This window comes from Martes martes (assembly GCF_963455335.1).
Source record: "Martes martes genome assembly, chromosome: 6".
NCBI classification, from domain to species: Eukaryota; Metazoa; Chordata; class Mammalia; order Carnivora; family Mustelidae; genus Martes; species Martes martes.
The window spans coordinates 90,900,991-90,915,444 of NC_137893.1; the positions used below are offsets into that span (position 1 = coordinate 90,900,991).

At 35.3% G+C, this 14,454-nt stretch overlaps 1 protein-coding gene across 3 annotated transcripts in view; it reads right to left on the bottom strand.

The window, feature by feature from the left end:
- Nucleotides 1–14,454, bottom strand: part of SUPT3H (SPT3 homolog, SAGA and STAGA complex component) — a gene marked incomplete at its 3' end in the record, with an annotated part of 536,454 nt that overhangs the window by 149,986 nt on the left and 372,014 nt on the right. For all 3 annotated transcript variants that reach the window (XM_080805744.1, XM_080805745.1, XM_080805743.1), the window contains 2 exons: nt 5,991–6,077; nt 2,844–2,934 (listed from right to left, as the gene is read on the bottom strand). In XM_080805744.1, coding sequence (XP_080661870.1) covers nt 2,844–2,934; nt 5,991–6,077 — 178 coding nt within the window. The remainder of the gene's footprint in view (nt 1–2,843; nt 2,935–5,990; nt 6,078–14,454) is intronic.

Below are 14,454 nucleotides of genomic sequence, written 5' to 3' on the forward strand. Positions count from 1 at the left end.
AGTTTTTGTGTAGTTAGTCCAACATCTGGGCCCCCTCAAAGGCAGTTTGTGTTGTCTGCTTTTTGTTCATTTTTAATGGATCACACATTCTTCTTCTTCTTCTTTTTTTTTTTTTTTGCTTGTCTAGTATTTGGTGGTTATTGTTGGTGAAAATGGGTATTTTATCTTGTAGCAACTCTAAATAATAATTCCCTTTTCTTCCTGGGGCCTGTTGTCATTGTTTGCTTGTTTGGTTGTTTATTTGTTTAGTGATTTGGATAGACTGGTTCAATAAAATCTTTTTCCTTCATAGCATGTGGCCTCTGAAGTTGTTCCCCAGAGAGCACAAATGTGAGCATGCAATTGGTCTCCTCAGTCACCAGGGATACTGTGGTGTTAGTCAGTTTCTCTTTGGCTGTCATTTTTCCTGATCTTTCCATGAAGTTTCTGGCTGGTTTGATTCCACATGGGTATCACACACAGCTGTTAGCTTCCACTGTCTTCTGGCTGATTGCTCTATTGTTTTTGATAATACTCTTGGGCATGTTCCATAGACTGGTAATAACATCAGGCCCCTTTGCAGAGTCCAGATATTACCAGCCTTTACATTTTGCTCTGACCGCAGAAAGATTCTTCTTAGCTGTCTCTTCCATTTGTTTCCTCTGTCAGACCTTTAGCTAACATACTGTTTTATTTGTTGTCACTAGTATCATGTAGCTTCCAGCTTCCCCTTAATTACTCACAATCAGGATTTCCATAGTTTTTTTTATAGAACCCTTAGGTATGAACTTCCACATGCTCTGTTCTAAAATGTCAGTCCACATAGAGAAAGCTGCCGAGCTCTCTCGTATCAAAGCCTGTCTCTCCCTCTGGGCTGAACCTCTGTATCACTGTACTGGCTTTTACTAGAAAGATTCCTAGATCTCTAAGTGGAGAGCTAGGCAGGGATGGTAGTCCACTGTCTTCTAGGCTTCTCCCTTCTGGTGTGGAGCTTTACTTCAAGCTAGGTTGGGGCAATCAGGGCCCAGTATTCTTAGCCTGTCATGTCTGGGGTAGAGCTTTCCTGTGAAGAGAGAATGGGTGGAAACTCTGGTCCTTTTAACTGTGCCTGCATGGAATAGAGCTTCTGCAACATGGAGCCAGAGGAGATGAGAGATGCCAACCTCCTGTGGGGAAACTGTTGTCCTAGACTGGTAGCTGAAAGAATCATGTGTCCAGTGTTCTTGGAAACACTTGCTCAGAGTAATGCTTCTACCATACCGAGCTGAGGTTCCAGGAGGAAAGAGGAGGGGTAATGGGAGCAGGTCATGGCTCAAATAAAACAACCTCTCACTGTTCTTAATGAGATTTGGATTTCCTTAAATATGTCCTTCTCCATTTGGTGTATACTCTTAACGACAACTTATAGAGACTTCATGCCATTACTTTTTTAAAGCTTTCACCAGTAAAATGTGTTTTACTGGGAAAAAAGTCTATCCTCATATGGCCACTCTCAAAGTCCCACCTCAGTATTAGATACATTTTACCGGAGTACTTTATCTTAGTAAGTTGTATCAACTATTTCAAAACTTTATGTGATACAAAAAAACTAGAAAATTTAAATGAAATTAAAGAGATGAGATCTGAAATAAATAAGGAGGAGAGGGCATCAGACAGATATGATATTGCTAGTACAAATGAATACTAGTCTCACCACTCTGAGCTTCTTGGTGTTCTGAGTTTGGTATTAAAAGCTATCATTTATTCAATCTCAGGGATGTATCAGGTGATTTTCATACATTATGTTAAACTCTCATAAGAACTCCACTATGGTGAGTGGTATAATTTTTGACTTACGAGAAAAATGATACTCAAGTTCACATAGAGAGAAAGCAGAGAACTGGGAAAGACAGGAATTTAGGTCTGCATTCTTTATGCTCTTCAAAAAAGGAAGCATGTAAATTCAACTGGAGAACTATTTATCAGAAATTAAATTCTATGAGAATTGCAGGAATATTAAATAGGCAACACTGATTAAACATTTGATATGAATTTGTTTGTTTTTTGCATGGTAATTACATTTACTTATTTGTTGAAGTTACATAAATCTAAATATACTTCCAAAATTTGTTAACTCTTCAGTGGGTTTTGAGCAGTTTTCTGAAGTTCTCAATCCAATAGAGTTTATTTATCAATGTATTTATTAGCAATGGATACCCACTATGCAGTGACTATATTCAACACAAATACATGAGTTATTTTATAGCATGTATTTATTTTGACTCAGTAAGTATTGTTTAGTACGTTTCTATTTTCAGCTTAGCACTGCTTGATTCTGCAACATTAATATCTTTTTCTAAATATTCTGAAATGGAACTGAGTTGGAAAATCAGATAAGGAAAATTTTCTACCCCGTGTTAGGCTGTTGGTAAGATTTCAAATAGCACAGTAAAAACACACCAAAATGAAGTGACTTTACATCATACTGCATATCAGATACTTTCTATAAAAAATTAAGAAAAACCCATATGTGAATTTCAGAGATCTATAATAACAGTTCTGGCTTCCCATACCCACAACAGAAAAAATATGCTTGCTACGATCAATTATGTTTTGAATCAACACGATTTTCTCAGTTTCATGACATTCTGATAAAAAACAGGCCATATGATTAAAAGAACTGACATAGCAGATTACTATGAAGCCATGTAAATAGAAAATCACAAGATTTAGCCGCCAACTAAATAGCGACTTGGATAATTTCTAAGCTACATTATTTAACAGAAGCACATATATTTCACTGTGATGGGAAAGTCCACACTGACATTGTATCAATGTGTCACCCATCACGCATGTCACATTGCTCTCAGTGTTTTTTGGGTTACCTTCCAGAAGGTCATCCTCATCTATACCCTTGACAATCTTGGATTTGTAGTCTCGGAAAAACATGTACTTTAGCAGTCTTCTAAGCTTTTTCTGTTAAAAATATGAAATAAGAAATCTTATACATTACATTCACTTTACTGTTTGCAGAATACCATGATAACAAAATTTAATAAACTTATATTCTAGGATCACTGGGAAAAATACAGCAATTCTTACCATAATACTATGGAATAAAAGATGTCATCACATTAAACATAAAAGCTAAAAAACAAACATTTTTGAAGGCACTTTTCATTTGTAAGTATCCAAATGTTCCAGAATTACAATGATTGCTTTTTTTTTTTTTGTCTTACAAAAAGTTTTAAATTCTTCCTGAAGACTGTGATATCACACTCTCCAAACTAAGATAACTATAGTGATTTATAAACATCTAGACAAGGATTTTATAACAACTGCTTTAAAAAAGCCAAGCCACTTTCCTTTTTATTGTTTTTTAATCTCTGGAAATCTTTTATTTTTTTTAGAAGAGTTGGTCTATGTTTTATATTTCTGAAAAACGTTCTATAATCTGAGAAATATGTTTTAATGTGACTCAAAGCTGATGAATGATAGTTGGGTCTTGATGGTTTTCTTTAGTTTTTTTTTTTTTTTTGACATTTTTTTCTTTGTTTTTATTTATTTATTTTTTTCTTTGGTTTTCTTTAGGTTTATTAGAAGACCTTAATACTGCTTAACTTTAAAGGTAACTGATAATACTCTGTAATTTGTTGTGTGCTTACACTTGGGATGTATTATAACTGGTTCCTGACCTTCAGGTTTGAGATTCCTAATTATGGCTGAAACATAGTATATTTTCCAAAGCTCTTTTACAAGCACCTTATTTGATCAACCCTGAAATACAAATAAAATCACCTCCTTTTTATATACAGGTAAACAGGTTAAAAATATCTTTACAACTAGAGCTTAGCAGGGCCAGAGGTAGAACATAAGCATTGGAATTCAGTTTCTTTATTTACAATTTTAAGTAAAGTGCCTACCATATAGGACCACTGGGATGAATCAATGAAAGAAAGAGTGAAGGTGCCTAGAGCGAGATAGCAGACAATCAATAAATACTGCATGAATATAAACTAGAATTAGAAAGAGAAAAAACACACACCTGTAAACAGTTCTTCTGCTACCCTTCTTTTTTTTCTTTGCTCTGATTGCATTCAATACTTCAGATTTTATTTTGTCTTATATTACACCTCTATAAACTACTTTAATTTTGTTTAGAAGATGTTGGCATACAAATACAATTATTATTTTCAAGAGAAAGAGGAGAACTCTGACAGCTCTCATATTACAGCTATGTTCTCAGCTGATGAAAGGATTCTGGTTAAGAATCCTACTGGACAGTAGAGGGGCCCTGTCAGCTAGTGTATATTCCTATAGTTTCACTATGATTTTAAATGCGGACTTTCCCAAAAGGCAGGAGAAAGTGTCAATGTGGACTATTTTTTGTGCTAGCCTCTTTAACTCTGTCATGAAAAACTTTACTCTGTAAAGTACTAATACTAACTCCACTGTTCTCTAGGGGCCTTCATGAAGGACCTTGGCTCCAGGTCCTCATTTTCTATCAATGCTAGCTCCTTCCCCACAGCACCACTGCTGCCCTGTGCCTATTACTCCTTGGTCCCTCTAAGTATAATGAAGTCACCAAATCCTGCATATTTGTACTCCTTACTATCTCTCTGAAATCTGCCTTCCTATCCACTTCCAGTGCATCATATTTTGCATTGATTACTGAACCAGCATCTTGGCTAGTTCCTTCGCATTTGGTCCATTCTACATACAACTGCATGGGTCTCAGACACCTCTACTTCAACAAATCCTTCAGCCTCTCGACTAATGGCACAACTTTGAAATTCTGCTTCTTCAACTAAATCAGACAGGTTTCCTAAACCAGATTATAGCTTCTGGATAGTGAAGACATTTCTCTTCTCTTCCTTTATATCCCTCATACAAAGAGTTAATGAAGTAAGAATTTATACAATTTAATATTAGATTGGTCATGGTGTGGTTTGTAGGTCTCTGAATCTTACTGTCTGAAGAAGAGAAAATACCAGATCTAAGTTTAAGTCGACCTTCAGTCAATTAGAATTAAAATATTTCACAGATATAAAGGAATTGGATATTGGAAAGGATGTTAACAAGGTTATCCAAAAGGTTGATGAGATCTCTTCTGATTGAAAAAACACCCAACCCCCCCAAAAAACAAAACAACCCCCCCCCCAAAAACCAGCCACAAGCATACAAAAATGGTAGAAGAGGAATGGGTACATGTAATGAAGAGGCCAGGGAAGAACAATCCAGAAGAGAAAAATGGACCATCAGAAACCAAGCCCTGCTCATTGGGGACAATAGCTACCATAACTCTGCTAGTTTTTGTACATGTAACATTTAGATGACACTACTAAAAACACGTAAAACATTTTAAAATATATTTGTTTAGATTTTTAGGAAATTATTTTATTAAAGTGTAAGTACTACAGAAAATACAGACATGAGCATAGAGCTCAAAAAATTTTCCCTATTTTCAACTAGCTACTCATGGGAATAGGACAAAATTAGACAGGTAAATACCACCCTAAATATTTTAATTACCAGAGTTCAAAGAGTAAGAAAGGTAAAACTTTACCATAAAAACTCTGGACATTATTATATTGATGCCACTGAAAGACTCATCTCTATTGACTCTTTTCCTATAAATGGTATCACAGAATAAACCTTGAAACAAACCCTGGGAAAGCCTGTAATCTTGTGTAAAATTAGAAGAAAAATAAATATGCCATTCAGTTCTATCTCACTTATCTGAACAAAGCATACGATTGATACTCAGTGAATATTATGTAGCTGTGAAAATGCTGAAAGAGATATGGAATGATAAGTGAGAATTAGTTGGTAGCATAGTGCTAGGTCAGTGCTCTGGTGCTGGTTGAACAAGTATCTATTCTCTTAGAGCAAACCATTCTGTGCAAACTATGAAGAACAAAACATCAGTTTAATAGTTGTATTCCAGTTTGAAAGCTATGTAACAAGGATACAGTTCCTTAAATAAGCGTAACTGAACACCAAACATGGCATGTTAATACAATGAATGTTACCTTATCTTTGCGCATCAAAAACAGAAGGTCTTCGGCAGAGATTACCCTTGCTCCCCGGAGCTGAGAAACTTCAGCAGCTTGCTGTAACTAACAACAAAGAGAATTTAGAATTTTTTCCCCCCATAATCTAAATTAAATATACTACAGTCATGATGTCTCAAGAGAGATAAATATACTAAGAGTTCAAAACCTTTGGGAATAATCTGGCAATCACATTACTGCTTTTAAAAGTGAAATGTCTTATGTTTGAAAGTTAAAAAAAAAAGAGCAATTAAATTAACTCATAAGCCCACCTGTAACTGATACAATAAACAGAAATCCTTGATTTCTTTCATGCAAAAGAAAAATCATGTGCAGCTTCCAGAAATGCATTAATGCACCTGAAAATAATCTTATGAAATTTTATCCTCATATCCATGTGAGCAATGGTTTCACTCAGTATCACTAGTTGAATAAGTATATTATTAATCTGAGCTCCCATGCTGGTATGATTTGAAATAGGCCCATTCAGAACTTTAAAAGATCAACAAAAACAGTAGCTGTTTCTAATATCCAAAGGAAAAAAAATAGTTTTAGTTTTGGCAAGTCTTCAGTGGGCAAAGGATTCAGTCCATAAATCATAATACTGGACTGCATTAATTTCTTTCCACACTAATCACATGCACACAAAAAGTTAACTGTATCTGGAATGCACAACACAAAACATACTGCATGAAAAGTTAGATTCCCCCTGCAATGTTCATCTGGGCCCTTATATCTACAGAGTTGAGAGTTTTCTGGAATTCAGAAGTCCTAGAAACACAATCTTACTTGAAAATGACCTGGAAAATAAAAGAATGTGAAAAATGATAGTTCTATTTTTTTGGCAAAGGCAAAATCGGTTTCTTATTTTGATTAGTTGGAAGGAACATAAAATACGTCCAGATGAAAAAAATAAAGATGCTGGAGAAAACACTACAAATATGTGCCTGTAACTTCTTCCAAATTTGATCAAACCGTGGTGATTGCACCACACCATCTCTGTCCAATATTATAAAAATATTTACATATAAAGGCGGTTCCTAAATGCATTCTTCTTTGAAAGGAATAAATCTAACATACTCCTGAGAACTAATCTTTAAAAAGTGACATACTGTTATCTTAACAATTATAAGGAATCAAATAGTGCATTTGTTCTAAAGAAATTCTGCTCAAATGTTTAAGCGATTTTGCTAAGTAAGCTTCAAACCTTGTCTAAATACACAGACTACAAAATAGACTATAAACTCCCTATGTGTCAGCCTTACCACTGAATTTCCTGGATACTGGTGGTTGGTATATAAACATAATTCTACCTAAATATAGAAATTTAAATTTAACTGTGAGCCATTTAAAAAGAAATCTTGGGGGAAAGGTTTTAAAAAGATGATGTATCTACTCAGAAACTAAAAGTTTTCAGCAGGAAAAATTTGAACATATTTTTCTAAAAACTGGAAGAGTGTCAGGGAAATGTTTTTTTCAAATAAAAACATTCCTATCACAGTATAAAATACACACAATCAGTGTGGAGAAGAACACGGGCCCAGTATCCATTTAAATGTGTGGACGTATATAGGGAACCAGGAGGCAGCCTTGTCAAGTAACTTTGTATTTTCTTTCACGAAGGATGGTGAGGATTTGACAACTGTAAAGGACTATACAGACAGAAGTAATTTCACCTATGTTAAGAAAGGATCAGAAGTATATATCCCAGAAGAGTTTTCCCAACTAATCATTTATAAATACTACATATCAATAAGTCATTTGTATTTATAATCCTCTTCAAAATGTCAGTTTACAAACACATTAACCAGGAAAAAACAGAAAATGGAAAATAAAGACACAGGAGAGTCAGGCATTTTTAAAACACCTTTGAAAACCAGTAGACGATGACTGTAGGGATCTGGAACTTATGTCCTGGCATGTGGTCATCATTTTCAGGAAAATTTAACTTTAGTTTTCATCTATCTGATGCACTAATTTCCTTCACCTAACTTCGTGCCCTTACTAGCACTGGCACTGCTAGAATTCTCCTAATATGCCCTGGACTTTCAAGAAGTGATTCCTCCAGACTGAATGTGATCACTGTGTTACTTCATCGAGGCTACCTGCCTCGATGTGCCTCGTGCTCTAAAATTAGCCTTCCCAAACTCTGACCTCTTCTCTACAGAGTGAGGCGACCAATTTTATCAGCTAATTGCAGTGATCACACTGTAAACGTGTGTATTATGCACTGGCTTCCTTCTAGAAATTTTTGTCCATGCCTACCCGAAAATAAAGAAACTCCTCTTTAACAATATAAAGCTTAAAAAGCTTAAAAAACAGGTTAGCAGCTTGTCAGTCCAGTTCCACAGAATGCTGAGCTCAGATTTGGTGTCTTTCACGTGAAAGCAATTCATGAAACTAAAATCATAAAATATTCCTAATAACTTCAGTGTTAAAAAAATTGATTCTATATTCTATGCAATCCCTCGACTTCTCAATCTTTGAAACTAAATGGAAGTTGTACTTGCTTCATTACTCACTGTTGCATGTTAAATATTTCTGGTAGTAAGTAGAATAACATGAAATAATGGTGTACTTCACAAATTTTTATTTATAATGAAAATAATATACATTGAATTGTGATATAATATATGCAAGAAATAATGGAGCACAAAAATATTTTAAGACAAATCACTAGTAGAATGAGTATACAAACTTCATTTTCTTAACTATATGGATAAAGGTATGGTAACGTAACCTTGAGTTATTTATCAGCAACTTAGTAAAATATTGTGCTACAAGACATTATTTTACCACAACACCAACTCATGTACAGAATGTTTTTTCTGATAAATATTATTTGTTCTTCAAAGTAAACAAAAAATAATGTAATTTATAACAACTGTTTAAAAGACAAAAGTGGGGCACCTGGGGCTCAGTGGGTTAGAACTTCTGCCTTCGGCTCAGGTCATCATCCCAGGGTCCTGGGATCGAGCCCCGCATCAGGCTCTCTGCTCAGCAGGGAGCCTGCTTCCCCTTCTCTCTCTGCCTGCCTCTCTGCCTACTTGTGATCTCTGTCTGTCAAATGAATAAATAAAAATCTTTAAAAGACAAAAGTTTCCTTTGCATAACTCATCATGTTTGCATTTTAAAATATTTTATGACACTTTATTTGTAAGTTGGGCATAAAAAGTCCTTAAAAATTTACATGTCATCTTAAATGCCTCATCTTTGATGCCGCAAATAAATCTCTTCTTAATTTCTCATTGCTGTCAATGACACTAACATTCAAACTCATTTTATTTTCCTCCCTCTGCTACCTTTCCACTAACCTCTGTTGATATGGTTGTTTTGTTTTACTCTGCTCATGGTCTTGAATTTGCTCTCTACTTAGTATTCACCGTAATCTAGGCTTGTGGGGTTATTTGCATACTGGTTTCAAAATTTCAACGTCTCCAAATTGTGATGCAACCCAGATTTGAGTGCTAAAACGATCTTGCTCAAATATAATGCCCGTAATTCTTTTTCCAGGATCTATGAGAAGTCATGATTATCTAACTTCAGTGTGGTCTTTAAAGCCTGACTGACTCACAGATTTTTCACTACACCTTCATTCTTGTTATATTTCTTGTTTTCCCCTCATATTATTCTACAGTTAAACTCCAATAATTTCAATTATATTTTCATACTTTTGTGCGTTTTTAATGATTATTTTAAAAAAAGGTTTACTTATTCACTTGTCAGACAAAGAGAGAGAGAGCACGCACAAGCAGGGAGAGCAGCAGGCAGAGGGAGAAGCAGTTTCCCCGCTGAGCAAGGAACCTGATGTGGGACTTGATCCCAGGACCCCAGGATCATGACTTGAGCTGAAGGCAGACACCTAACCCACCGAGCCACCCAGGCATCCCATGTAATGATTAATTTTATGTGTCAACTTGATTGGGCCATGAAGTGCTCAGACATTTGGTTGAACATTATTCTGGGTGTGACTATGAGGGTATTTCCGGGATGAAATTAATATGTGAATAGGTAAAATAAGTAGACTGCCCTCCCAAATGTGGGTGGACTGCAACCTATCAGTTGAAGAACTGAACAGAACATTATCACCTCACAACTATCAGAATAGCTAAAATCAGCAACACAAGAAACAACAGGTGTTGTCCAGGATGTGGAGAAAGGGGAATCTTCCTGCACTATTGGTGGGAATGCAAATTGGTGTGGTTACTCTGGAAAACAATACAGAGGTTCTTCAAAAGTTAAAAATAGAACTACCCTATGATCCAATTGCACTACTAGGTATTTACCCAAAGGATACAAAATACTAATTCAAAGGGACACATGCACCCCGATGTTTATACCAGCATTATCAACAATAGCCAAATTATGGAAAGAGCCCAGGTGTCCTTCAACAGACGAATGGATAAAAAGATCATATAAGTATATATATATATAAAATCTTATACACATACACGTACATACACAGAATGGAACATTACTCAGCCATAAATAAGAATGAAACTTTGCCATGTGCAATGACATGGATAGAGCTAAAGAGTATTATGCTAAGCAAAATGAGTCAGTCAGAGAAAGACAAATACCACATGATTTCACTCATATGCTGAAGTTACTAAAGAAAGCAAACAAGCAAAGGGAAAAAAGAGAGAGAGAGAGGCAAACCAGGAAATAGACTCTTAACTATAGAGAAGAAAACTGATGGGTTACCAGAGGGGAGGTGGGTGGGGGGATGGATGAAAAAGGAGATGGGATTAAGGAGGGCACTTGTTGGGGCACCTGGGTGGCTCAGTGGGTTAAAGCCTCTGCCTTGGGCTCGGGTCATGATCCCAGGGTCCTGGGATCGAGCCCCGCATCGAGCTCTCTGCTCATCAGGGAGCCTGCTTCCCCTTCTCTCTCTCTCTGCCTGCCTCTCTGCCTACTTGTGATCTCTGTCTGTCAAATAAATAAATAAAATCTTTGAAGAAAAAAATAAGGGGGGAATGGAATGCTTTCTGCCTATCTTAAAATGGAATATTGGTCTTTTTGAGAACTTCTTCCTTGGACTAAAACATCTCCTGTTTTTCAGGCTGGACTCAGGCTGGAATTATATTTCCACCTCTCCTGTGTCTCCAGCTTGCTAACTACAGAACTTGGGACTCCTTAGCCTCCATAATCATGGAATCCAATTCCTTACTACCTACCTACCTATCCAACCACATACACCACCCCCCCACACACATACCCCTTATTGATTCTGTTTTCTGGAGAGCCTTAATACAGAACTATATTCAAATTATGAGAAATTCTTGATTCCTTATGGGATACAGCACGTTATTCTTTAAAATATAGGTTTCAAAATAATTTTATAAAAAAAATCTGTGATTATCTTCATACAATAGTGTTTGTTACCTAACCTAGGTGTGAAACTCATATACCCAGTTTATAATATGTTGATTATACTTGTCAATGAGTTTCTTCTTTATCTTCCTCACCCAGTTACTTAATACTTTCACTTCCCAACTACATTTTGAATAAAATCTCCAGGTCCAGGACCACCATTCCCCAACAGGCAGTTTTTAAATGTTTGTCAAATGTTGGCAGCCCATTTCCCCTTGACAACTGTCAGTTTTCTCATCTTTGATATAAATGAATTGGGCTAGATGAAGTCAATAAACTCTGCATTTGTCAGGGACCCACATAAATTTGGCAGAAAGATTCCTCTAAAGTTCCAAAAGGTCTTAAAAGTATAGCAAGTTTCACAATTATTAACATCCTGAAAATATTCCATTTTAACCACACTTCTGTTGTGCCTTTTTCCTTTGGGTTTCAACTAAATCCCTGGATCTTACCTTTTTGAGGATACATAGTAAATAAATAAATAGTAAAAGGCAAGAGTTGTTGAAAGCCATGTTATGAAAAGCTAGGCTGTCCCCTGGCCTAAGATTTATTTGTCTGTCTTTCTATCCATTGGTTGACCACTCACTATTTACCAGGCCAGATTCTAGGTCAGACGATGAAAGGACAGCTCTGCTCACAACTGTACTTCTCAGCCACCAATTCTCTCTGAGTCTCATGTTGTGACTGAAAGCAGCAGGAGTTCAGAAATCTGGATTCCAGGTCTAGCTCTACTATTCACATATTCACATAACTGTGAGATCAGATATATCAATCACTTCCCTAGATTTTTCATTTTATAAATATATTTTTTTCCATTTGAAATGGGTAACCAATGGTTTTAATGACTATTAGGAGAATTAATAATCTTAGCAGTAACAACAGCTATCATTTATTGAATACCTAATTTGTACCAGGTACTGTACTGTGTGTTATATTCAATTTGCTTAAACATTTTAAAAATTTAAGTTAAAATGTATATAACATTAAACGTCAAACAATACTCTAAGTTTTTAATGACAGACATGACTACCTTACCAAACCTCTTTCCAGTGGTTCTGCTTCAAGAGGCAACCACTTTCAACTTGTTTAGCTTGTACTACTATTATTCACCTCCATATTTGAAATATGCTTATAATATGCTTCTTTTCTTTATTTTTCTCCTTTAAATACTGTCAATTCTACCACTGAAGATAAAGAAGACACAGTGTTCTCAGCTGCCTCTTATTTAACCATCTCCTTCTTCCCCTCTTGATCTTATCTACAAAATTTAATTAAAAAATTAATATCCAGTGTTTATATTTTTAGATTGTGTAAACACTATTATAGCTTGGCTGCTATGAATGAATTTTTTTTTTACAATTTTAAAAAATGTTTTTCTTGTAGTTAATAATTTTCTTGATTTGTTTCTTTGCTTATTTTTCTGTGAGCCTAATACTGTTTCATCCCAAACTCTTTGAGAGATTTGAAACATATAAGGATTTCTTTCAGTTTCATTGTTTTTGCTTTCCTTCAGAGATATTTCATCTGGAGTTCTCCAACCCTTCAGCTATTCCTTTTGGATTCTTCATTTCTTGATCCCATTTCTTGCTCTATCTTAGTTTACATCCTTATTTTGGTAGTTTTTTTTTTTTTTTTTAAATTCTTGAGCATAGATGTAACAGCTGCCTTAAAAACCCCATCTGCTAATATCAACACCTGGTCATTTTGGAGTCAGTTTTCATTTTGTCTTTTCTCTGGGGTATGAGTCATGTTTGCCTGTTACTTCATATTTTAAGGAATCTGGAATTTTATCTAAGATACTGTGATTGATACCTTACAAGGACTCTGGATTCTGTTATGTTCCTCTAAAGAATATTGATTTTTTTTTTAAATTTTTAAACAGGCAGAATGAAAACTAGAATACTAGAATGAACTCAAACTTCAATACCTTTCTTCTTCACCCAGTGGTGGGGCTATAGTTGAAAAATACCTCTGATAGTTTGCTGAGACGGGGTTTATGGGAAATAAAATTTTAAAGATCTAGTATTCTGAAAATTCATTTAAGCCACCCTCACATTCAGTTAGTAAATGGGGTATGGAATTTGAGCTTAAAAGTCATTTCCCTCAGAATTTTAAAGGCATTGCTCCACTGTCTTCTAGCTTAAAATGTTGTTGAGAAGTTAGTTATTGTTGTTGTTTCTATTCTTAAGGCTTTGTGTGACCTTTTTTCCTCCTCTGAGAAACTTTTAGTGTTTTTCTTTTCATACCTAAAATTCTGAAATTTCATGGTGCAGTGCCTTGGTGAGGGGTCTTTCTACATATATTTTCTTGGTACTCACAAGGATACTGTAACTCATATATTTCTGTCCTTCATGTCTGGTAAATTTTCGTGCATCACTCTGAAATTTTTTTCCTTCTGTTTTCTGGGTTCTTTTTAGAACATCTATTTGTGCCTAGGATCTCTAATACCAGAGTTTGTTTTATTCAACCTCTTCAGAGAGTAAACCTATGTTATTTTTGCCAAGTGAATAAAGGATAGTTGACTGCCTATATGGCTTTGACAGGGACTCGTATCTTTATACTTTCAAAAAATCCTCTTGCTTTTCACCCAACCCAAGATTTCTTTCTTCAGAGGTACTTTCAATCCTGATTTTTTCCAGGTTCCAAGGTTTCATTTTTCTTAGAATTTTTAAACTTCTGGCATTTCTATCCACCTTTAAGATTCCACAATTTTTTGACAAATTTCATCTGTTATTTAATTTTCACCCATTTTGTCTTCATAGGTTTATGCCTCTTTAAATTATTTTGCTGTCCTTTAGTGTGGTTTCAGAATGGTTGGAGATAAGCACATGTTATCACCCATGTTTAAGCAGAAACTGATACTCCTTTTTTTAAAATGTTAACATTTACTGAATGTACTATCTTGTGCTTCTTGTCTTCTATATATTACCTCTTTTAACATGTATGGAAACCTGAGAGATGTTCAGGTATGAAAAACTGGTACTAAATAATAAATGCTTAACATCAAGCCATTTATCTTTCTCTCCAAGATTATTAATTTCTTACTCAGAATACAGGAAGTTATGATCAT